The sequence below is a fragment of the Vombatus ursinus genome, unplaced genomic scaffold, assembly GCF_900497805.2.
Source record: "Vombatus ursinus unplaced genomic scaffold, bare-nosed wombat genome assembly UNPS02014778.1, whole genome shotgun sequence".
Lineage (NCBI taxonomy): Eukaryota > Metazoa > Chordata > Mammalia > Diprotodontia > Vombatidae > Vombatus > Vombatus ursinus.
This window is the reverse complement of record NW_020954556.1, coordinates 59,033,850-59,059,652: the sequence shown is the minus strand read 5'-3', so window position 1 is coordinate 59,059,652 and position 25,803 is coordinate 59,033,850. Positions and strand designations below refer to the sequence as shown.

The 25,803-nt window shown below is 39.1% G+C and overlaps 1 protein-coding gene across 1 annotated transcript in view; it reads left to right on the top strand.

Annotated features, from left to right (window-relative positions):
• Positions 1-12,869: 12,869 nt before the first annotated feature.
• QPCT (glutaminyl-peptide cyclotransferase) overlaps positions 12,870-25,803 on the top strand; it is a 36,866-nt gene continuing 23,932 nt past the window's right edge. Inside the window, exon 1 of the mRNA XM_027865370.1 lies at positions 12,870-13,066. Coding sequence (XP_027721171.1) covers positions 12,926-13,066 — 141 coding nt within the window. The 5' untranslated portion in view covers positions 12,870-12,925. The remainder of the gene's footprint in view (positions 13,067-25,803) is intronic.

The following is a 25,803-nucleotide window of genomic DNA, read 5'->3' as shown; positions in this document are numbered from 1 at the left end:
GTTCAGGTTTGAGTTGGGAATGAAATAAGACACTTGTAAATTATTGAACAGTTAACAAGAGAGGTTTACTTACAAGCTAGATGGTACAGTGGATAAAGTGTTGGACCTAGAGTCAGGATGACCAGAGTTCAAATCCAGCCTCAGAAACTTACTAGCTGTATGACCCTGGGCAAGTCACTTAACCTCTGTTTGCCTTAGTTTCCTCATCTGTAAAATGGGGATAATAATAGCATCTACCTCGAAGGCGCTTAGCACAGTGCCTGGAACATAGTAAGTGTAATAAAACTGTTATTTATTATTATTAATAGCGCCTACCCCCCAGAGTTGATGAGATAACATATATAAAACATTTTGTAAACTTTAAAGACCCCAACTTTAAAAAAAAAAAACCTACCCTGAAACAACCATCGTCTCTTAGTAGTCTTATATCCTTCCTTGCCATACCTAATGCTAAATGCTAGGTATTATTATTCTATGGGTATTATATGGGTAGTTACTAATTGCTAGTTACTATTATATGAGATATTTCTAGCTCATGTTCTGGTCACTTTTAATTTATTCTATGCCCCATGACTCACCATCTGAGAACTTACGTATTGTTAGCACGTTATATTTGATCATTTTCACATATTTTGCTCCCTTAATTGGAATGGCAGCATACTGAATATTGAGTGCTAGGTTTGAAGTCCTGATACTCACCTGTCATGTGGCCCAGGGCAAGATCCATATAGGTTTCCAAAACCTATATAGTAAATACTACACATTGTTTTCAAAGCTACCCCACTTTTCATTGCTCTCTCATAAATTTTATTTTGTTCTCTGCTGTATACTTTTTACTTTATTTTTTTCCCTTCCTCCTCCCCACCCCCACCCTAAAGTAGGCTACAGTTGGGCAGCTGGGTGGCGCAGTGGATAGAGCACCGGCCCTGAAGTCAGGAGGACCTGAGTTCAAATTCGACCTCAGACCAAACACTTGACACTTACTAGCTGTGTGACCCTGGGCAAGTCACTTAACCCCAATTGCCTCACCAAAAAGCAAAAAAAAAAAAAAAAGGAAGGCTACAATTAAATGCTTCTGTGTGTATGAGTGTATGTATATACTATATATATATATATACACACACATTCATATGCGTGTACATATATACACATACATATATGTACATAAACATCTATAAACACACACAATATATACATATGACTGTACTATGCATATTTCCATTTTCCATCTCTTTCTTTGCAGGTGGATAGCATCTTCCTTCATAGGTCCAAGTCTTTCCATATTTTTCTAAATCAAACAGCTTATCATTTCCTACATCACAATAGTATTCCAACACAATCACATCCTATCTGAGAGATCATCCATTAAAGTTTTTTTCCCCCAATTTTCTGCATTCCTTCTATTCTTGGCCACTGGTTTTATTTATACAAGAAAATTTTAATTTAAAATAATTGAAATTATCCATTTTACACTTCAACAATGTTCTAGCCTTGTGATATAATTTAAAGTCTGATACTGCTGAATCTCCTGACCTTTTGTTCTTCCAAATGAACTTTGGTATTATTTTTTCTTCTCAATCCTTTTCAGTCTGGCTTCCAACCTCATCATTCAATTGAAAATTCTCTCTCCAAAGTTAGTTATTATCTCCTAATTGCAAAATCTAATCCAAAGGCCTCTTCTCAATCCTCATCCTTCTTGACTTCTCCAAAGTCTTTGACCTATCCACCTTCTTCTTCTGGATACTCCTTGAGGTCAAGGACTGTATTTTTGTTATCCTTGGTATCCCCAGAAAAACACAATGCCAGGAACATAGTGAGCAGTCAAGAAATACTTGGTGACTTGACTTATCCCTTGCTCTTGCTCCAGGAATGGTCCAGTCATCTATTTCTTTGATGAAGTATTTTATGGCACTTTTGAGATGCAGTTATGTTCATTAGTAATAATAATAGCATTTTTATATAGTGTTTACTATGTGCCAGGCACTGTGCTAAGTGGTTTACAAACATTAATTCATTGGATCCTCATTACACCATTGGGGGGGGTAAGTGCTATTATTATCTTCATTTTATGGTTGGGGAAACTGAGGCAGAGGTTGTGACTAGCCCAGGATCACACAGCTAGGAAGTGTCTGAGGCTGGATTTAAACTCAAAGATGCCACTCATTTGCATCTACCATGCTTCTCTCCAATTCCTTATGGATGACTTACTTTAATCCTTCAGAGACTGTAACATTCAATGATTTGCCATCATGTAGCAAACCTAGAAGAATATTGGTGCAAAAAAAAATGGAATTTTGTTGCAGAGAGAAGCCTGGAATCTGAGAGAAATTATTATTTTCTATTTTATTAATAACCAATTATTAATTAGGATCCAGGCTTTTATTTCCTTGTTTAGGGCCCAGCATCTGTAGAAAGTCAGACTCTGAAGGACATGACTGGCAGATGAGATTGTCCTCATCGTCTGATCTTGGGCAGGACCCCACCCATGGAGGAAATTCTATTAGTGAGTGTAAAAAGAATCTGATCTAGGTGAATTCTTCCCCTTAGGGAATAAGGCTATGTCCTTGTACCCCTCCATTGGAGTTTAGGGTGGAACATCTCATGGAGGAGAAAACCAACCAGAATGGTCTGGGTGGAGATGGAGCCCCCTGTCCAGATGGCTGGACACGGCTGAGTCTTGTGATTTAGCCATGGCTGTGAGCAAGAGGATCTGAAGACTTCTAGCCCACCTCCTCATTTAAATGCCCACCAATCAGGGTTGATTTCTCCTGTCAGGGGCATTTCCTTTCAAAAAAAAAAATGTTTAAGGCCTTCAGTGTCTTCATTAGGAGTCTTTGGTTTACCAAGAAAAACCAGTGACCATCAATTTATAGATTATTACCTAGCCTTTTTAATTAATTGATTATTAATTACACAGAAACTCTGTCTCTTGGGTTTTTCATTCATCACAGATTACTAGAAGTGTTGCCAACTTTCTCAAAGGCAGTACTGCCCTTGGAACTGCCTCCTGTCCAGTTCTGGGCCTGTTGTTTTTGTATACTGGAGAATAAACATTCAAGTTCATTTATTCAAGTTTTCACCTTATAACCAAATACTCGGCATTATATAGCCCATGTTTATGGGAAACATTTAAATGGCAAAATCTGCCTTTCGCATTTCTCATCTGCCTCTTCTTCCAGTTTGGTAACCCAGAGAAATGAAGAGCTAGTCAAGTGTCATCTAGTGGCCAGGTCTCTGGGAACGAGCATCGTCTTTAAACATTTCAAGGTTGGCCCTTGGATGAAAGGCAGACAAGCCATCATTGGGCCTATATTTAAAACCTTTGTAGGACTTGGCAGGACTTGTTCTCTCCTGGAATAGCCTTAGAGAATGAATGAATGAATGAATGAATGAATGAATGAATGAATGAATGAACAAACTGATGAATTAGCATTTATTAAGCACTTACTACGAGGAAAGCCCTGGAAAAACAAATTGTCTCTGCTCTCAAGGAATTCACATTCTAATAACTCACACATAGGAAATTTCAGCACAAAGTCAAATGGAAAGGTTCTGTGGTCATTAGGGTAAAGTGGCAAAAATAGAAGTTATTGAATTTTTCCCCCTCTTTTTATTAACATTCATTTTTTAAATTTAGAGTTCCAAATTCTCTTTCTTCCTCCAACTCCTCCCCCACATCAAAAAGGGAGGGAGAAGGAAAACATTATAATACCCATTATACATGTAAAGTCATACAAAGCATTTCTATAATAACTGTTGCAAAAAAAAAAAGCAAGAAAAATAAAGTGAAGACAAACATGCTTCAATTTGCACTCAAAGTTCATCAATTCTGTCTCTCTGGAGGTGGATAGCATTTTCCATTACAAATCCTTTGGGATTATCATGGATCATTGCATTGATTAGAGTCGCTATTGTTTAGTAGTGGTAGTTGATTATCATTACCATATTGCTGTTACTGTGTTCAATGTTCTGGTTCTGCTCATTTTGCTTTGCATTAATTCATATAAGTCTTCCCACTTTTTTTTTTCTGAAACCATCCCCTTCATTATTTCTTATAGCACATGGGTATTCCATCACAATTATGTACCAAAATGTGTTCAGTCATTCCCCAATTTATAGATATCCCCTTAGTTTCCAATTCTTTGCCACCACAAAAGATTAGCTAAAAATATTTATTACATGTGGATCCTTTTTTTATTTAATATCTTTGGGATACAGACCTAGTAATGGTATTGTTAGGATATACCCTTTGAACAGTTCCAAATTATTCTTCAGCATGGTTGAACCAGTCCACAACTCCACCAACAGTATGTCAGCGTACTTATTTTTCCACGTGTCCTCCAGCATTTCTGATTTTTCTTTTCTTTCACGTTAACCAATCTGATATGTGAGGTAGTACCTCAGAGTTGTTTTAATTTGCATTTCTCTATTAGTGATTTAGAGCACTTTTCCCTATTGCTATCGATAGCTTTGATGTCTTCTTCTGAAAACTGCCTATTCATATCCTTTGACCATTTGTCAATTGGGGAATGACTCTTATTTTTACAAGTTTGGCTCAGTTTCCTATATATTTGAGAAATGAAGCTTTTATCAGAGAAACTTGTATTCCCAGTTTCTTTCCTTCTAATTTGGCTGCATTGGTTTTGTTTTTGCTAAAGCTTTTTAATTTAATATAATCAAAATTATCCATTTTACTTCCCATGATCCTCTTTATCTTGTGTTTGGTCATAAATTCTTCCCTTTCTCAAAGATCTAACAGGCAAACTACTCCTTGCTCCCCTAATTTGCTTATGATGTTACCCTTTATGTCTAAATCATGTACTCATTCTGACCTTATTGTGGTAGATGATGTGAGATAAAGACCTATGCCTCAATTCTGCCAGACAGCTATCTAGTTTTCCAGCAGTTTTTGTTAAATAATGAGTCTTGCCCCAGTAACTTGGATCTTTGGGTTCATCAAACACTAGATTACTGTGGTCATTCACTTCCTTATATTGTGTACCTAATCTATTCCACTGATCCACTACTCTATTTCTTAGCCAGTGGAGATTTTTTGATGATTAGCACTTTGTAATATAATTTGAAGTCTAGTACTTCTAGGCCTCCTTCCTTCACATTTTGTTTCATTGAGTCCCTTGATATTTCTTGACTTTTTGTTCTTCCAGATAAGTTTTATTATTTTCTCTAACTCTATAAAATAAGTCTTTGGTGGCACTGACTTAATGAGTCTCCTTTAATGTTGTTTCCATTTCACACTGTACTACATATCACCCCGAAAGATGACCTCAGCTCTGAAACTTAAACCTTCTCTGTATTCCTTGCCTCTGAGGCCCCTCCTCCCCTCCGATTGGAGGTGGTGGAAGATGAACGTGGAGAGTTCTTACCATTTAAGGAGGGGGCCAGGGCAGCCATGTCATCATTTTCTAGGCAGCTTCAGGACTTCATTATCCCCGCCCTCCCCCCCACTCCAGTTACCACCCCCTTTCCTGCTCCTTTTTATTGTTGTCTTTCCCCGTTAGATTATGAGCTCCTTGAGAACAAGGACTGTCTTTTGCCTTTTTTTTTCCTTCGGTGCCTGGTATGTAGTAGCTGCTTAAATTTTATTGCCATTGACTGGGTGATAAAACTATATGCATTGAACAATTTGACAATGACAAGGAGTTTGGTGGTAAGAAACTTTCTTTTCTGGGTCTTTAGTTCCTGTTCCCAAAGGACTATTCACAACATGATGGAGCCTTGGAACAAGGCTTTTAGTAGAAGAACATTGTCTGAAAAATAAAGTGAATATGATGGTGTGTTGCCACATGATCTTTTGAGGTTCCTTTCCAAGTCTGAGATAATCAAGGAGTGTTGGAAAGAGCACCACACTAGAAATCCAGACCTGGGTTCTAGTCACTAATTAATTGTATAACCTGAGAAAGTCCTTGTCTCCCCTCCTTCAATTCCTCATTTGTAAAATGAAAGAGTTGAATTAGAGAGTCTGTCATTAAAGTTTATTTTATCCTTAAGATTATCTGACTCTGATTCCATGATTCTATGAAAATGCAAATAACTTCTCTGAGAGATTTTAAATCTTATTAGCTTTTACTGAAAAGTTTTACTGACACTGATCCATTAAGTCTTGAAAAAATGGTACTCAGAATAGATGCTTAAGAGTGATTAAGGGGGGAAAAAGTGCTTAAAGAGGTGAGGAGGGAGGGCAAGGTGCCAAAGAAAATTTCACTTAATGCAGATTTTTGTCCAGGACTTTTCTTCATGAAAATAACTAGCAGTACTAACTTTACGTATGGAGTAACATCAGTATGGTGTGATAAGTGACATCAATATCCCTTTCCCCCAATTAGCTATCCTACTTCTTTGATTGAACCTTAAAAGCTCTTTAATACGGAATAGAACCTTTATTTTCCACAATTAGAAGTTAGCTTTAAAAAACAAATACTCCTGGCAGAGAAAACATACTTTTTTTACTCTAAGGTATAAAAGACTAATAAATGCTTTATGAGACTGGTTTTAATTTGGGATGGGTGGAGGGAGAGCTAATAATATGCAAGGGACCTGAAGAGGCATTAGGTATTAGAATTCAACTGGAGAGCCAATTTTTATCATTTTAATTTTTTTTATTCTGAAGTTAAATACCAAGCCAAATGAACATTTTCATGCGCTTACTAGAACAAAGAGGATTGTACATAGAAGTGTGCATCTCTATTATGTACAATTTGTTTTTCTTTTGAAATATATAATATATTCAATGTACAACAGTCAAAGCTGTCCTGCTTGTTTGTGATTCTTTTTGGCCTCCAATTTGTTTTTTTTCTGTGCACTGAAAAAATCGTCGATGGATCTCTTTTCTTTCTTTTTCTTTTTTTTTAATCTGCCTTATCCTTCACCCTACTTCTTCCCATTTCCTCCCTTGAAAAAAGAAAACAAAGCCTCATATTCAATATGAGTAGCCAAGCAAAACAAATTCCCACATTGGCCATGTCCAAAATTAAATACTATTTTATGTCTTAAATCCAAATCTCAATCAAGAGGTGAGCAGCCTGCTTCATCAATAGACCCTCTGGAATAGTAGCTCATCATCACTTTACTAAGAATTCTGAAGTCTTTCAAAGTCATTTTTCTTTGCAAAATTGTTATTGTGTAAATTGTTCTTTTGGTAGAAATGGTTTTCTGGGTTCTGTTCATTTCACTCTGCTTCAGCTCATACAAGTCTTCCCAGAGCTTATTTCTGGTTGGTCTTTATTGTACCCTTAATGCTTGGCATAGTACCTTGCATATAATAGGTCCTTAATAAATGCTTGTTGAAATTGGAGATGAATTTGAATTATTTTATTAAATGTAATATCTTCATAAGTATATATATGATTCACTTAAATATGATAAGCAGAAAGCAAAGGAACCTGGACGAGATTAAAAATGTGAAGGAGTCTTATATGTTAAAACTTTTACTCAAGCATTTCCTGACTTTCTCGTTTTCAACTGCTTCTACTTAGCGGGGAATTAGAGTCACTTCTGATGTTTAATTTTATAGAGATTCACCACCTTCTCTGCCACCCACTCACCCACCACCACCCTCCAAACAAGGGCCAATCTGTGGAAAGATACAAAGGTGGCAAGAGAGTAAGGAGCATAAATAGTCTATTACTCAGCCACTCAGGAAATCCGCTCCTTCACAGCTGGCAGTGAGCAGCCAGGGAGGAAATAGGACAGGGTTTGAGATACTGACTTTGTACTATATGTTGTTCCAACAAAAGAGTTTTTAAAATTTAAAGTGTAAGCAAACTGTTAGTAAATAATAGATTTTGAGGAGCTGCCCATGAATATTGTAAAGAAACTAGTTAATCTTATTCCCCATCCCAAAGAACTCACAATCATGGATTTAAACTGCCGCTCAAGTTTTCAGAAACACACAGCACCAGGATTATCAGTTTCTGAGCAAGAACATATCTCCCATTTAACTCTAGTAGGGAACAGGGCAACATATGGTAGAATGAAATAAACCCTGGTTCTGGAGTCTGGAGTCAGAGGAGGTAGGTTTTAATTCTCCATCTGATGTTTGTCCTTGAACTTCATTTCCTCATTTGTAAAATGAAGAGTTTGGACTAGAAGCCTTTTAAGGTCCCTTCTAACGCTACGTTCCCGCAATCTACCCACTACTTCCCATTTCTAACTCCCACCAATAACCAGACCTAGTTTTATGTGTGAGTGTATTCTTTCCTTTTCTTTGCCTCATAATAGAATCCCTTATTTTTCCTTCAAAGCTCAGCTCAAGTGCCACCTTTTACACAAAACCTTTCCTGCAAGTCTAAGCTGCTAGTTCCAGCCCCCAAAGGTTTACTATTTATGTATGCCTGTGTGTGTGTGTGTGTGTGTGTGTGTGTGTTTGGGTTGCCACTCCAGGTAGAATAGCAGTTCCTTGAAAGTAGGGACTGTTTCATTTTTATCTTTGTATTTCCAGATCCTGCACATTGCCTGGAACATTGTTGGTATGTAGCAAATACTTACTGATTGTTTGATTGAGGCGGGCAGAGAAAGGCAGGGATAAGGGTAAGCTAGGGCAAGAATGACTCTACTATTACACACTTCAAGTGTGAATCAAGGAGGGAAATCTGCTGATACAACTATATTCTAATTCTCTGTGTACTTAACAAAAGGTTGACCAAAAAAGCAAGGAACAGAGACAATTGCCAAGACATTTCTGAGCAGAGGAAGGTTGTTTTTTTTTTGTTTGTTTTGTTTTGTTTTGTTTTTACAGATTCCTACACTGAAGTTCCCTCTGATGCCGTATATTGTCTTGGAAGTGACCCCTCAGTTCTCAAAGACTATGCCAGTAGAGCATACCAACCTAGAAAACTTTAGAAGGCAGACCCTGAGAGAGATTATCCTGATCTCCCAGGATGGGCCAGAGTTTGGAGAGGATCATCATCATCAGGAAGTTGGTCACTAAGTAGTGAATTGATGGGGGACCACAGCAACTCATGAAGACTGTTTTAGCAAGGTGGAAAGGGGCTTCGATATGCATTGGTGGAACACCCATACAGATGAAATTAGGGATCTTTTGAAATATATTAAAGACCTTGAGTTGGCATGGATTATGATGGAGAACCGTGCAATCAGTGTATTGGAAATGATTCTTAACCTTTTTTGAAATTGTTTCTTTACTCAATCCACGATACACTTTGAAGAAAACAGACATTGCTAAATGTATATGGGAGGGAAATCTGGGGTTTTGATGGACTGCAAACTCAACAGGTGTCAATAGTACAATGTGGTAGCCAAATGTGACCTAATGTGACTCAGGCTTCATTAAGGGAGGCATTAAGAGAGACATTGTGTCCTGGACATTAATATCATAGACCTTAAAATCTCAGTTCTCAATGTTCTATAGGAAGAACAGGAAATGGGGACAGCTAGGTGGCTCAGTGGATAGAGCACTGGCCCAGGAGTCAGGAGGACCCGAGTTCAAAGGTGACCTCAGACACATGATACTTCCTAGCTGTGTGATCCTAGGCAAGTCACTTAACCCCAACTGCCTTACCAAAAAAAACCCAAAAAACAAAAAGCAGGAAATGGCACTAAAAAAAAATGGGATGAACACTGGGATCAAATTGAATAATTACAGAGGAAATTGATGTTAGAGAGAGCATGAATTTGAGTATTTTGGGAGGACAAATAGCAGCAGCAACTCTGTAACAAACACTTTCTAGGCCCTGGGAGTACAAATAAAAAAATGAAATAATCAGCTTATTTTCTAACGATTTCTTCTCAATCCTCATCCTTCTTGACCTCTAAAGTATTTGACACAGTTGGCCACCTTTTCCTCCTGGATACTATCTTCTTTCTGGGTTTTAATGACTCTGCTATCTCTTGGTTCTCTTCTCACCTGTCTGACTAATCCTCAGTCCTTTTCTATATCTTCATCCATGGCATGCCCACTAACTGTGCTTGCTCCACGAGGTTCTGTCCTAAATCCTCTTCTCTTTTATCTATAAACCTTTTTCACTTAATGAACTTGTCAGTTTTCTTGGAAGTAATTATTGTCTCTGTGTAGTCGATTCCCTTATCTACATATCTAGTCCTTCTCTCTCTCTCTCCCCTACCTCCACATCACCAACTGCCTACTGGACATTTTGAATTGGATGTCCTGTAGGTACCTCAAGCTCAGAATATTTCTCCTAAACTTCTGAACTTACTAGTTCCTGAACTTAATAGTGTTGAAGGTATCACCATCCTTGTAGCAATCTAAGTTCACAATTGCTGTGTTGTCCTTGATTCCTCACTCTTCCAAATTCTGAACTTCCAGTAAGGTGCCAAATTGTGTTATTTCTACATTTCCCCCATCCTTCCTCTTTTCTCTGCTTATGCAACGACCACTCGAGTTAATACCCTCATTGCCTCTCTCAAGTACTGTTGCAATGGTCTTGATCTCCCTACCTCAAATCGGACCCCAATCCAGTCCACCCTCCTCCCTACAGCTGCCAAAGGTGTGACCGTGTCACTTCCCTACATAATAAACTCCGAAAGTTCCCTATTACCTCTAGGACAAATAAAAGCTTCAAAGCTTTTCACAAAAAGGCTCCAACCCGACCTTCCAGCCTTATTACATCTTACTCCTCTTATGGTTTCCACAACTTAGTCAATATGGCTTTACTCCTCTTTATATATGAAATTCTGTTTCTCATCTCCACATCTTTGTACTAGCCATCCCCTACACCTGGAATGCAGCTCTTCCTCCCCTACATCTTAGAATCCCTAATTTATTTCAAGTCTCAGCTCAACTGATATGAAGCCTTTCCAGATTTTCTCTGCTGCTAGTATCCTCCCCACTGAAATCACCTTTTACCTATTTTTTATTTTGAATATACCTACATATGTATATGTTGTCTCCTCTGATAGAATGTAACCTTCTTGGGAACAGGAACTACTTGTTTTTTGTGTTTATATCCACAGACCAATCACAATGCTTGGCACTTAGCAGGTCAATCAATTAATAAACATTTATTAAGCACCTACTACTCATCAGATACTATGCTAAGTGTTGGGGATACAAAAAGAGACAAAAGATAGTTCCTGCCTTCAAAGAGCTCACAATCTGATGGAGGTGACAGCATGTAAACAAGTATAATACAAATGAGCTGTATATAGGATTAATTGATTGATTGATAGGATTTCTCATTATGGATACGTCAATACCAGACAACAGAGAAAAAGCAGAGTTGCTTAAATTTCATTTTGCTTCTCTTTTTTTCTCCCAAGGAGAAAAAATATTTGGACTGAAAAGGACAGAGTCAAAATAGCTAATAAAGAGTTGTTTCTCAAGATAAGTAAGGAGATAATAAAAGAGAATCTAGCTGCAAGTCACTAAACCCAGATGAACAACACCCTGCAGTACTGAAAGAACTGGCAGATATGATTGATTGCTCAACCACTGTCAGGTGGCAGCAGTGGTTTGACCCACCCGACCTATCATTTGACTCACTGTCACTAACTGAGCATGCCTTCCTAATCCAGCCAGGATGGCTCCCCTACCCTGTTGGTGGCAGTTGGTCTAGTGGTCGGTTTGGGTCAGGGAAATCCAGATACTCGTTTCTTTCACTGATTCTCATAAATAAAGATGTATTGAAGTATAAGTCTCTGTGACACAACCAGTGATAGCCCCTGTGGTCAGACAATATCTGGAATATCATGTTCTTTCCTGGGTATCACCTTTAGGGAAGACATTGACAAGTTGGAGTTTTAGGGTAGGGAGACCAGAATGGTAAAGGTACTAGAGCCCATGCATGGTTGAAGGAAATAGGGGTATGTAGCCTGGAGGAGAGATTATGGAACTACTTGACTCCTCTCTTCAAGGATTTGAAGGGCAGCCATATAAGAGAGGGGCTATATTTTTTTGTTTGGTCCCAGAGGGTAGAAGTAGGAGCAAAAGGATTTAGGATGCATATGAGTAAAAACTTCCTAACTTTTGGAACCATCCAAAAGTAGAATGGTCTATCTTGGGAGGTAGAAGGTTTATTCTCCTAACACTAATCCCTTCCCTCTGAGATTATCTCTAATTTATCCTCCCTACATCTTTTTTGAACTTTTTTTTTGGACTGGTTTTTTTTTTCCTTCTTCATTCAACTGTGAGTTCATGGAGAGTAAGGATTATTTTCTGTCTTTATTTGCATTCCCAGTACTTAGCATAGCTTCTGGCAGATAGTCAGGACTCAATAAATACTTGTGCACTTGACTTGCTAAAGGTCTAAAAAGTCCCTGATAGCCTCTTGTTGGGGAAAAGGTAAAGGAATTCCTGCTTAGCCCTGGGTTGGACTAGATGGCCTCAGATGTCTCTGCCAGTTCTGAAGGTGCGAGTTGGGTTTACTGCGTGTAAGTTAGCATTGATCAAAGGGATTTAAAGGTCCCGATGAAAAAATATGTGAAGAAGAATGGGTGAATTGTGCTCCCTTAGACAGCTTTTAGCAAGAGTTGTCAGGAGAGCACTGCATGACCCCTGCAGCCTGGGAGAATTCTTTCTGAACACCCCCTCCGGGATCAGCTAAGGAGACGTGGCATCTTAGCACTCCCTTCCACATCTACCCTTATCCTAGCCTTTCTCCAACCTTCTCAACGTGGAAAGTGGTCGCTTTTGTTTCCCTTGAAGCTTCCGCCTCCTCCAGCAACCTGGTCCCCTGGGTTTCCCAAAATCCGGAGAAAACAGAGCAAGTCAGCGACTGAAGCTGCCCACAGAAAGCGTTTGTGCGGGGCGGGAGCCAAAGTGGGAGTGGGAAGGAAGAAATGGAGAGGCGGGAGCAGTCTGCGGACCTAAGGGCGGGGTAGTGAGAAGAGAGGAGGGGAAGGGAAGGAGGCGCGTTCTCGGGGTTCTCTGGCTCGTGACCGTCAGCAGCTGCGGGAGTAAGAGCCCAGCCTTGGGCAGGCAGCATCAGAGATGCTAGGCTGTGAGCGCAGGAATGGGGCCGCAAAACCTTGGCGTCCAACAAGGATCGTCTACCTGCTAGTGGCAACAGCCTCCCTTCTCCCCGATGTGTGTGGGTACAAAAGGGGTTCCACCACCTGGACGCAGGAGAAGGTGAGGGGGCTAGTGAATGAGAGAATGAGTGTGTGCGCGAAGGGCACGCCCATGTACACAGCTGTATGCAGATTTAGGGGCAGGGGGTTGGAGAAGTGGTGAGAAGGATGACGGGCTCTGTCTGTGCGAGTTGATAGGTAGGGATGGGAGCCTAAGCGGTATTAGTTAGGCTTTCATGAGTTCCCCACCCCACCCCTCCCAGTCTTGGGAAAGACGCCCCCACACCATTCGCTCCGACAGCAGCAACTGGGACTGGGTTATTGGGCCCGATATCTCAGGTGGGTGATTTGGCTGTCTCCGACCCAGAAAGAGTGGTTAGATGATGTCATGATATGTCCCCTATTGTGGTTCGATTGGGGGTGTTGAAGGCAGGCACAGGAAGTCTGCCTTGACGGGCAGTGAAAGATAGGGAGATAAGAGCTCATCTTTGGGCTCTGCCACCCACTCTGGATGATGGATGGCAGGGTTCATTACGCACACAGCCCTGAGCAAGAGCTAGGTACTCCTGGAAGCACTCTTGTGCTGTTTAATTGATGAGTGAAAACCTGCCCTTTGCTGAACTTTCCATTAGGTTAGTCCTCAGGTAGTGGCATTTCTTCCTTTCTTTTCTTCCTTCCTTACTTTTTTCCTTCCTTCCTTTTTTCCTTTCTTTCCTTCCTTCCTTCCTTCTTCTGTCCCTTCCTCCCTTTCTTCTTTCCTTTCCTTTCTTCTCCTTTTTTTGTTGGAGAAAAACCAAATGTATCAACTAGAGACATATTATTTTTAAAAGCAATTCATGGTGCTTGCAAGCATTTGGGGGGTGGGGAGGAAATACTATTTTTATAAATAGAAGTAGGCTAAAAAGTACAGATTTCAGAGAGGTTTGTACTACTGGAAGATGGAAAACTTAAAAAAGCTAGGATGAAAGCCATTAAATGGCTTTGCTTGTGAAGCAAGCAGTTTCATGCTCATTTCATTATTTATGTAATTGGATTTTGAAATTGCATTACATTTATAAAGGCTTGTGAAACTTGAGGTGTTATTTCATTGTGGTAAACATCCCACTGGTGTGGCAAGACATCCAAAGAGACGCTTTGAGAGACCTTTACGTTTATGGGAGATTTAAAAAAAATTAAATGCAAACCAAGTCATTTTTTAAAAATCCATAGATTAAACCCAATGTAGTTTTCAGTTTTTTAAAAGTACAAGGTACAGGGATAAATTTACTGGGGCACATAGAGACTTGTGTTCACCCACTCTAGTGAACCCTGGAACTCTAACACTGTGATTCACGTGTGCTCTGTGAAAATTGTTGAGGACATCTAGTTCCTGAGTTTAAATTTAGTTTTGCTTTGTTTGATAATCACAGTCTGCAATCTTACCTTATTGCCAATTTTACCTTATTGTAATTTTACCTTATTATCCAAAAGGGGGCTCTGGCAAGAGTGTGAGTAGAAACGGTCAAAAGCCATTACCACTGTTTCAGCAATATCCTTATATATTATCATCTTAATTTATAAATGCATGAACACATCTCTGAGATACTATCCAATCTCTCTTCATCATGCTTACCACCATCTTCACCCTCCTGGGAAAAACTGACAAAGTAGAATTATGAAACAAGAACTTGGAGACACACCAACTACTCTTTGCAATATACAGAGTGTCTCTAATGTTGGCTAGTAAAGAGTGCTTATAAATAGTTTTCTCAAAGTTTTTTTTTCCTGTAAGAGCCATTTGCAGATATGTGCACACAGAACAATCTTGTATACTGAAGAAGGTGCTGTGATTTTGTAATATGTCAACTAAACTATAATTTGCATTCAAGTCTACGCTCTGACACTTGCTATCATCATTACCCTCTCTAATAATTGCCCTGTTTATAGTGTTTTAAGGTTTACAAATCAATTTCCCTAAAACAAACCTTGCAAATTAAGGAGTACAAGGATTTCAGATAAGGAAAGTGAGTGATAGATAAGTTAATTATTAATGGATCCATACATTCTAAGGGTCAAGATTCCAAGGCAGGTCTCCTGATTCCAGTTCTGACACTCTATCTTCCTTAGATCCCTTATCTATAAAATGAAAATAATGCTATTTGTATAATCTGCTTCCTAGTGGTGTTATAAGGAAAATGCTTTCTAAGTATTAAAGCACAATCAAATTTCAAGATATTATTACTAATAATTATGGTTGAAATAACTTTAAAAAGCATTGTGGACAGTGTGCTGGCCTTGGAGTCACCAGAGGCCTGAGTTCTAATCCCAATGCCAACTTTTGCTAGTTGTGTAACCACAAACAAGTTACTTACCTGAGTTATAAGTTAATTAACTGAAACTCAGTTTCCTAAAATTTAAATGAGATTAATACATGTAGGGAATTTTAAAACCTTAAAATGGTATATAAATGTGAGCAACTAAACATTTACTTCAAATCAATGTAAGCTAAAAAACATTTTCAAACGGTATAACCAAAAGGCCAGAGCAGTCTTTTAAAATTTCCATTTTACTTCATTTTCTCTTGTTGGCTTTTAAAAAGTTTCTTGATTATCACTATCTGGTGAGTGGTCAAATGAGTCATGCCAAGTATACCATTTTAATAACATGAGGAATGTCTAGGTACATTGGTGTGCCCATGTTTTTGTAAGGTGTGGTAAAGAAAGCAGATTTTGAAAATTTGCTTCTGTCTCTTTGAAGTTAGGGTGTGTCTCATTTATGGTAGCACCTAATATGAAAATGTTGGAAATCTACTTATGAATGAAATTTTATTTCAAAAGTTTGCTAATAAGTTGGTTATTTGGAACCTGGGAGGGGCAACTGGGTAGTACAGTGGATAGAGCACCAGGCCTAGAGTCAGGAAGACTCTTCTCCCTGAGTTCTAATCTGGCCTCAGATATTTACTAGTTGTATGACCCTGAGCAAGTCACTTAACCCTTTTGCCTCAGTTTCCTCATCTGTAAAATGAGCTGGAGAAAGAAATGGCAAACCATCCCGTAATCTCTGCCAAGAAAAGCCCAGTTGAGGTCATGAAGAGTTAGACGTGACTGAAAACAACTGAACAGCAATAACAAAAAAGGCATTTCCCCAAAGGTAGAACATTATAGACCATGAGTAAGTTCAAAGTCAACCATAAAGGCCTTTTAAAGTCTCTATAGCTGAACTATGGCACTAGCAGAATAATTCTGAATCCTGAAAATAGTGATCATGTAGTACAGAAGGGTAGAGGAGCAACATAATTTTCTCCCTCATCCTGGGGTCAAGGGTCGTATTTTGAAATACGTGAAGTTTATCTTATCTATACTTTCGTCTCCCTTTCTGGACTTCTCTTACACATCCCAATGTCCCTCTCCCCCGTGATCTCATGGTTCTTTAAGCCACCCCTTGTGGCATTTCTACTTTGAGGATATCCAGATTCTAAACGTATTCACCACTCAATCAAAACTCTCATTCCTTTAGTGTTGTTCAGTCATTTCAGTCATGTCAGACTCTTTGTGACCCCATTTGGGGTTTTCTTGGCAGAGATGCTGGGATGGTTCGCCATTTCTTTCTCCAGCTTGTTTTACAGATGAGGAAACTGAGGCAAACAGGGTTAAATGACTTGGCAGGGGTCACACAGTTGTCTGAGGCCAGATTTGAACTCAGGAAGATGAGTCTTCCTGAGGAAAAAACAACATGATTGAACTAATTTGCTTAGAATTCTCAATTGAATCAATCAAAGATATTAGATATAAATGTCTATAAAGATATTAGATATGAATGTCTATAAATCAACTTGGCAGGAGTGAAGTACTCTCATCACTGGATGAAGACAGAGAAATTCCAAACCAAAGTGTATTAGAATTGGCTGAAACACACCTCTGTGTCTATATGTAACATTTCAAGCCAATTCGAAGTGGGTCATTCCAGCAGTAGCTCAGTCAGGTAGTGGTTAAATCCACTGGTGAAGGAATCCTAAGAATGAACTTGTCTTTCCCCAACCATTGATTGGATAACAATCTTTCTGAACTTTGAAATGTTGAAAGACCTAGAGCAGACCTGGGCCCGAGGGCTGCTTGGTGACAACCAGAAGATTTCAGGTGGCCTGTGAAAAATGTAGGGTTGCCACTGTGCACTCTCCTGTTTGTCACGTTTCCCCAGGCACCAGTCATCTCAATCTGTCTCTAGTTTAAACTATCTGTGGCCTGAAGAAGTTTAGCCTATTTTATTTTTGACCTCTACCTACTGCCAAGTGGTGCAGGTCTGACCATCAGAGCCTGTAGCAGGGTCCCTGGAGCATGGAGGGGGAGGGGTTAATGGCAGGGTCTGCACTGAGAAATATGAGACACCCTGAAGACAAATTAGATGCACTGAGAAAAAGCACTCACTACCTCAGGACTCTGTAAAGGGACTGACTGTTGAAGCCCAGCAGAAACTAAGGGGACCTACAGGGAACTTCATGAAGACCCCACAAAGGGAGAAAAGGACTCCCAGTAACTAGCGGCTTTGAGCTCTAGACACCTGCTTTTAATTTAAGCTCATTCTCTCCAAGGACCTTGAATACAAGGGAAGAGTATGTTTTCATTGAGGGGGATTATTTTTGGAAAGCCTGAGTTCACTATATCTGTTTACCCCTTTATAAATGCAAATAAATTGTGCTGATAATTGCTCGGGAGAACATTGGTTGGGGTTTATGAGCAATATAATACTGGAAACTGCAGCCCCTTATGATTTCCCCTAGAAGCCTGAGAAGAGTAGTAGTCAGCTCCCTCCTTGGGGATAGGGCCTTTCATTTTGAGTGCCTAGCTGGGGGATGCTTCGTACTGTGCCTGGCACATAGTAGGTACTTTAAATGTTGATTAAGTAGTATAGAGGGTGTATATAGTGTGTGTGTATGTATGCATATACACATATACACATACATATATCTATATATGTGTATACATATGCACATACATTATATATATATACATGGATCAGGAAAGACCTCATGTAGGAGTCAGATGTTGATCTGATTTTTGAAGGAAGCTAGCAATAGAAAGAATTGCTGTCTGAAGATGAAATGGACTGCCATATCATTAGGCATGTGCAAGCAAAGGCTAGATAACCCCTTATGGTGGATGTTGTTAAGAGGATTCATTCTTCAAGTGGCAGGGTTGGGGATGGGGGTTAAACTATTTAACTCCTAAAGTACTTTTCAACTGAGAGATTCTACAATTCTATGAGTAAGTTCCCCAGAGTCGGAACTTCAGGTTTCCTGCTTTCCATAGTTTCATTCCCATCTCCATTTCTGATCCTTCAGATTGTTTTGAAAAGCTTAAAGTTGTTTTCCTCTCCTCCCCACCCCCTAAATAGTGCTTATGGCAACAGCATTGGTTAGGGCGAGCTGTTGGTAAGTGTGGTCTGTTTCTACATCAAGAGACAGGAAAAGGGAAGGATTTTAATTTCTTCATTCCTTGCTCTTTTGCAGCAACATTTCTGGTGCTCATTGCAGGGTGCATTGTTTGACCTCAGTAGATGCCTGTTATAGTGACTCCAGTCTGGAGTTAAATAGCAAGATCAATGTGTGAGCTGTTTAGAAGCTTCTCAGACTGCAGGATAGCTGAGACTGAATTGGCTGCATTTCTGTAATAATTTCCCTATGAGTTCATGATCTGGAACCACAAATCCTTTCACAAACTGGTCTGACTCCACAAATTTTGTAATTAAAATGATCTTGGGACTTGTGCTACGCATTTGACCCAGAGAAGATGGGCTTTCCCTGCTTTGTACTACAAGATTAGTTCTTGCCCCCAGTCAGACTTACCATACTTTCTCCTCCTCAGGAGAGACCCTGCAGCAAAACTTTATTCCAGCTCTTAGCATAGTGCCTGGCACACAGTAGATGCTTAATAAAATGTTTATTGATTGATTGATTACTTGGACCTTGACACAAGACTGTCTGAAGAATGTGCCTCCTGGCTAAGAAGGAGCAAAGATTACTTGCCGTTTTCTGTTGCTATCTGCTATAATTCTTTAGTTCTCTCAGTAACTTCCCTTACATATCAATTCCCCCTTTTTTGGTTTTCTCTTCTTACTCCTTCCTTTTATTCTTATTCCTACCTACTCCCCTGCCTTCCATGAAGACTTTTTTTTTAAAATAAAGAATAATTCTGGTTTGAAATTTTCTTGTTTCTTGAATTCTTCTGGGAAAAGGCAAATTTAAAAATTCAAAAAAATTAGACAAGTCAAATACTCTATTTACAGTGTGTTAGGAATGTGTTTTAAATAGTTAAATGAGTGTATTTATACTCTTTTCAATAGCTACCTGTTAATAGCTAGCATTTATGTGGTGCTTTGTAATGCAAAGTGCTTTACAAATTTTATCCCACTTGATTCTCACAACAACCTTAGAAAGTAGGTGCTATTATTATCCCCACTTTACAAATGAGGAAACTGAGCCAGATTGAGGTGAAGTGACTTGCCCAGGGTCACACAGCATTTGAGCTTAAGTCTTCCTGAGCCACTTGTAGATGACTATGCTACATTCTGGGGACAGTGACAAATATGAAACAATTCCCTCCCTCAAGGGTCTGGGTTACTTTCCGTGAAATTCTTCTCTGTTGTCAAGGGCACCACTATTCTTCCAGTCACCCAGGTTTAGAAACAAGGGTCCATCTTCTACTAGTCACTGCTTCTCATCTCCACCTCACCACTCACTCCAGTCAGATTCCAGATCTTTCTTATTCAATCTCTGTAATCTTTCTTGCATCTGTCACCATCTCTTCATTCACATAACTTCTGTCATAGTTTAGATCCTCATCATTTCTCACCTGGACAATTGCAGTAACCTCCTAATTGACCCCACCCTGCTCCAATTTATTCTACTCACAGCCATCACACTGATATTCTAAAACACAGGTCTGATCATGTCCCTTCTTTGCTTAGGAATCTTCAGTGGTTCCCTAAAGCTTCTTGAATAAAAATACAAACCCCTTCGTTTGGCATTTAAACAGGCCTCCAGCTATCTTTCCAGCTAGATTAGACATGACTCCTTCTCATGCCTTGTATGATCCAGCCAGGCTTACTAGAGTGGTGTATACAACATTCCATCTCTCTTCTGGTGTTGCCCAAGACTGGAATGCCCTTCCTCATTATCTCTCCTTTCCTCTAGGAACTCTTCTTTCCATTTGAGGTTAAACAGAAGTGCTATCTCTTACAAGCATCTTTTCCTAATTCCCCCAAGGTGGTAATACCCACAGCCCCGCCCCTAGCTGAGAAACTCCTATGTATATTATTTTGTGAATGTAATAGGGGTTGGAGAACGGACTAGAAGCCTGTAATTTTGTAGCTCAGAGGGACAATGATTCTGTCTAAGCCCTGATATCTGGTGGAGGACTATTTTCATCTTTGAGTCAGAGGGCCGACTTGAGTCATGCCTGAGAGTTCTTAAAGAGACACACATGCAATCTGCTAAAGACAGATCGAGAGGAAGGAGTGGGAGATGGTATCCCCAGCCCAGAACTGAAGAAACCATACTGGAAGAGAACTGAAAGCATAGGAGAAAGAAGAAATTGAAATGAGAAATCTAAAGGAGAAACTGAAAGGAGAAATGAGAGAAAATGAAATGAGGATTGAGCTTTGGGGGGAGAAGAGAGAGATTAAGGAGGGTCTTTAGACCCCTAGGGCACCTCAAAGTAGAAGACTGGAACTTGAAGTTACTGGTTGCACCTGCCTCTTTAAAGACTAATGGAAGGTCTAAAGAAAAGTCTGCTCTTTCCCCAACTTCCCCTCCCTGGACCTGTCCAGTTACAGATATTGTAGTATACTCTGCTTACTAGAATGGTTGATAGAGCCCCTGGCCTGGAGTCAGAAAGACCTGAATTCAAATCCAGCTTCAGACACTTACTAGCTGTGTCATCCTGGGCAAGACACTTAATCTCCTTTTGCCTCAGTTCCCTCATCTATAAAATAGGGATAATAATAGCACCTACTTCCCACATAGTGAGGATCAAGGGAGATAATAATTGTAAAAAGTTTTTCTCCGTGCCTGGCACATAGTAGGAATTATATAAATGCTTATCCTCTTTCTTTATTCCCTTCCCCTTACCTAAATGTTTTCTGTATCCTGATTTTGTCTTATATATAGTTAGAATATTCTCAAATGGGGGCTCTTAGCTGTTATGATGATACCACAATTTTCATTTGAGATAAACTCTGTGAAATAATAGAAAAAGGAATCAGATGAAACTCGGGGCCATTATTGTTGGCCCTAGGCTAAAATTTATATAATTGTTGTTAATAGGATGTGCTGGATAAAACTGCTAGGGAGAAAGAAGAATTGGAGGAAAGATCACCCTAAAACTCTCTCCCTTTGCTATCTATTATCATCATCCTGGGAACCCAGAATGCAGTCTTGTTGACAACTCTTTCCCCCAATATAGCTTTGAAAAATAACAGTGCCTCTTTTCTGATCTTCATCATTCATTCAGCCTTAGCTCATTTTGAGCTTTTACACTCTATATGCTTTTTTTAAAACAGCAACTATATTTTATTGTTATGATATTCCCCTTCTATGTACACTTCAAATTGAAAAGGTTACAGAGTAAGAAAACAACTCTACATATCCATGCTGAAAAGATAAGGCAAAATTTCAAAGTAGACTAGACTCTTACAGAACATTTTTTTAAGGACAGGATATGCCAATAATAATATTTACAATAATTTTAATTTATAGAGCAGTTAGATTTACAAAATATTCTCATCGACTACACATACATTGTCCTATTTTACTCTTAGAACAACTACATGAGGTAGAGCAAGCAAATATCATCATCCCCATTTTACAGGTAAGGAATGGAGAGATTGTGGTAAGATAAACAATGTACCCAGTTATATGGCCAGAACATAATGGAGGTGACTTTTGAATCAAGGTCTTCTGAATCCAATTCCAGGGCTCTTTGGAATGATGATTATAGACATAAAACCATTTCCCTAAAAACTGATTTTTTCATAGCCACTCCCATACATTACTATAGTCAGTAATGTACAACACGTAAGAGTTTGTAGAACTAACATAAATGACAATAATGACAATAGTAACAAGAATAATAACACTGTATAGTAGTATAATCCTTTATACTTTGCAATACTCTTTCCCATCCATTATTTTACTGAATTCTCACAAGAGTCCTATGAGGTAGGCAGAACAGATGTTATTATCCTCATTTAACAGAAGGGGAAATCAAAACACAGAATGTTAAGCATTTTGCTCAGGATCACATAGCTTCTTAGTGAAAGAGCCAGGGCCAGGGCCAGAAGTTAGGTCTTTGAGTCCTGATTCAGGACTCATTTCATTACACCACAATCTGATACAAGCCATTAGACAATGCACATGGACTAATAATACCAACAAGAGAGTTGTACCAGGAGAGTCCCTGACACTCTGTCTCTTCCTTGCCTGACTTAGAAGTAAACAAAAAATCCGTTTCCTCATCTGTAAGATGAGAGGGCTGACCTGCATGGCCTCTAAGGTTCCTTCCAACTCACAATCCATGATCCCATGATCCAATGGATTTAGTTGCATTGAACTGAAATAGCTTTCATTAGCAGTCAGATAGATAGTAAACAAAGTAAGCTACCCAAGATACCCATTCATCTTACTTTTACTGAAAACTCAAAACAAGCTTTCCCAAGCTTGTTTTGATCTCTGGAATATTATACTCCATGCCCTGCGGTCCCTTAATGTAGAAGCAGCTAAATCTTGTGTTATCCTGATTGTGTTTCCACAATACTTGAATTGTTTCTTTCTGGCTGCTTGTAATATTTTCTCCTTGACCTGGGAACTCTGGAATTTGGCTATAATATTCCTAGGAGTTTTCCTTTGGGGATCTCTTTCCCTGGCTAACAGCTATCCTCCCAAAGGTAGAGCCAACCATTCTTCCCATAGCTTGAAGGAACTCAGCTCCATGAATGTTACATATGATGCATCTCTAGCTTTCATTGCTATGGGGAGTTTTCTGATGCAGAAGGTTTAGTAAAACTCAAAAACGTATTGCTATAAGAATAACAATGACAGCTAAGGCAAAATTTTAGTCTTAGAATTTCAACATATATGCTGATCCTCAGCATGTGGAACAAGAAATCTTCTCTCATGGTACCAATGCCAGTTTCCTAATACATTCTTCTTTTCTATCAGTAATAAAGAAGATTAACACAAGAAACTTGTGTATAAGAAATCATCTGCATTCTGCATGTTCCATCCTAGAATGTGAGGTAGCTATTCAACAGGACAATAGGCTGCCCCAAAGTAATTTGGTTTCTCCAATGACTTATCCAGGATTGAAAGTAGTTGAATGGATATTGAACCAGACAGATCATTTTTCTATTCTGGTATAGAAATCCCTGTAGTCCCAAAACAAAAGTAATTCATTCAGTAGGTTGTTATTTTTTTTTAATTTTTTAAAAATTTTTAGTTTTCAACATTTACTTCCACAAGATTTTGAGTTCCAAATTTTCACCCCCATCTTGCCCCTTGCCCCACCCCAAGATAGCATGCATTCTGAATACCCCTTCCCCTAGTCTGCTTTCCCTGCTATCTCTCACCCCTTCCCCTTCTATTTTCCTGTGGGGCAGGATAGATTTCTGTACCCCATTTCCTGTATTTGTTATTTCCCAGTTGCATGTGAAAACATTTTTTTTAAACATGTATTTTTTTTGAACTTTGGGTTCCAAATTTTCTCCCTTCCTCCCTCCCCACCCACCCTCATTGAAAAGGCGAGCAACTCAATATAGGCTATACTTGTGCAGTTATGCAAAACACTTCCATAGTAGACATGCTGTGAAAAACTAACTCTATTTCCCTTAATCCTAGCTTGCCCCCCGCATTTATTCTATTGTTTCTTTTGACCCTGTCCCTCCTCAGAAGTATTTGCTTCTGATTACCCCCTTTCCCAATCTGCCCTCCTCTCTATCATCCCCCTACTCTCTTGTCCCCTTCCCCTCCTATTTTCCTATAGGGTAAGACAGATTTCCATACCCAGTTGAGTGTGTGTGTTATACCCTCCTTAAGTCAAATCCTATGAGAATAAGATTCACTCATTTCCTCTCACCTTCCCCTGGTTCCCCTCCACTGTAAGAGCCTTTTCTTTTCTGTTTTTTTTTTGTGAGATAATTTACCCCATTCTACCTTTCCCTTTCTCCTTTTCCTAGTATAATCCTCTTTCACCCCTTAATTTTAATCTCCAGATATGACCTCTTCATCTTCAACTCACCCTGTGCCCTCTATCTATCTATCTATGTATCTATCTATCCATCCATCTATCCATCTATCTATCCATATATATATATATATATATATATATACACATACATATAATTTTTTCCCTCCAACTACCCTAATATTGACAAAGGTCTCATGAGTTACAAATATCATCTTTCCATGCAGGAATGTAAACAGTTCGACCTTAATAAGTCTCTTATGATTTCTCTTTCCTGTTTACCTCTTCATGTTCCACTTGAGTCTTGTATTGGAAAGTCAAATTTTCTATTCAGCTCTGGTCTTTTCATCAAGAATGCTTGAAAGTCCTCTATTTCACTGAATGACCATTTTATACTCAGTTTTGCTGGGTAGGTGATTCTTGGTTGTAATCCTATCTCCTTTGCCCTCTGGAATATTATACTCTATGCCCTGCGGTCCCTTAATGTAGAAGCAGCTAAATCTTGTGTTATCCTGATTGTGTTTCCACAATACTTGAATTGTTTCTTTCTGGCTACTTGTAATATTTTCTCCTTGACCTGGGAACTCTGGAATTTGGCTACAATATTCCTAGGAGTTTTCCTTTGGGGATCTCTTTCAGGAGGAGATCGGTGGATTCTTTCCATTTCTATTTTGCCCTCTGGTTCTAAAATATCAGGGCAGTTTTCCTTGATAATTTCTTGAAAGATGATGTCTAGGCTTTTTTTTTTTTATCATGGCTTTCAGATAGTCCAATAATTTTTAAATTCTCTCTCCTGGATCTCTTTTCCAGGTCAGTTGTTTTTTCCAATGAGATATTTCACATTGTTTTCTAATTTTTCATTCTTTTGGATTTGTTTTACATTGTCTTGATTTCTCATAAAGTCACTAGCTTCCAATTGCTCTATTCTAATTTTTAAGGAAGTATTTTCTTCAGTAATCTTTTGGACTTCCTTTTCCATTTGTCCAGTTTTGCTCTTTAGGGCATTCTTTTCTTCATTGGCTTTTTGGACCTCTTTTTCCATTTGGGTTAGGCTATTTTTTAAGGTGTTACTTTCTTCAGTATTTTTTGGGTCTCCTTTAGCAAGCTGTTAACTTGCTTTTCATGATTTTCTTGCATCACTCTTATTTCTCTTCCCAGTTTTTCCTCTCCTTCTCTTACTTGCTTCTCAAAATCCCTTTTGAGGTCTTCCAAGGCCTGGGACTGATTCTTATTTTTCTTGGGGGCTTTGGATGTAGGAGCTTTGACTTTGTTTTCTTCTTCTGGTTGTATGTTTTGATCTTCTTTGTCACCAAAGTAAGATAATATAGTCTGACTCTTTTTGTGCTGCTTACTCATGATCCCAACCAATTACTTGAGTTTTAAACTCTTTGTTAAGGTAAGAGTCTGTTTCCAATGTGGAGAATGTACTGTCCCAAGCTTTGGGGGTTTGTACAGCTGTTTTCAGAGATACTTCCAGGGACCTGAAAAGTGTCAGTTCTTCCAAGGTGCTATGATGAAGGGTGAGGTGTTTCCTCTCCACCGCTACAACAAGCTCCACCACGCCCGCGCTCCTCCTCACCCCAGG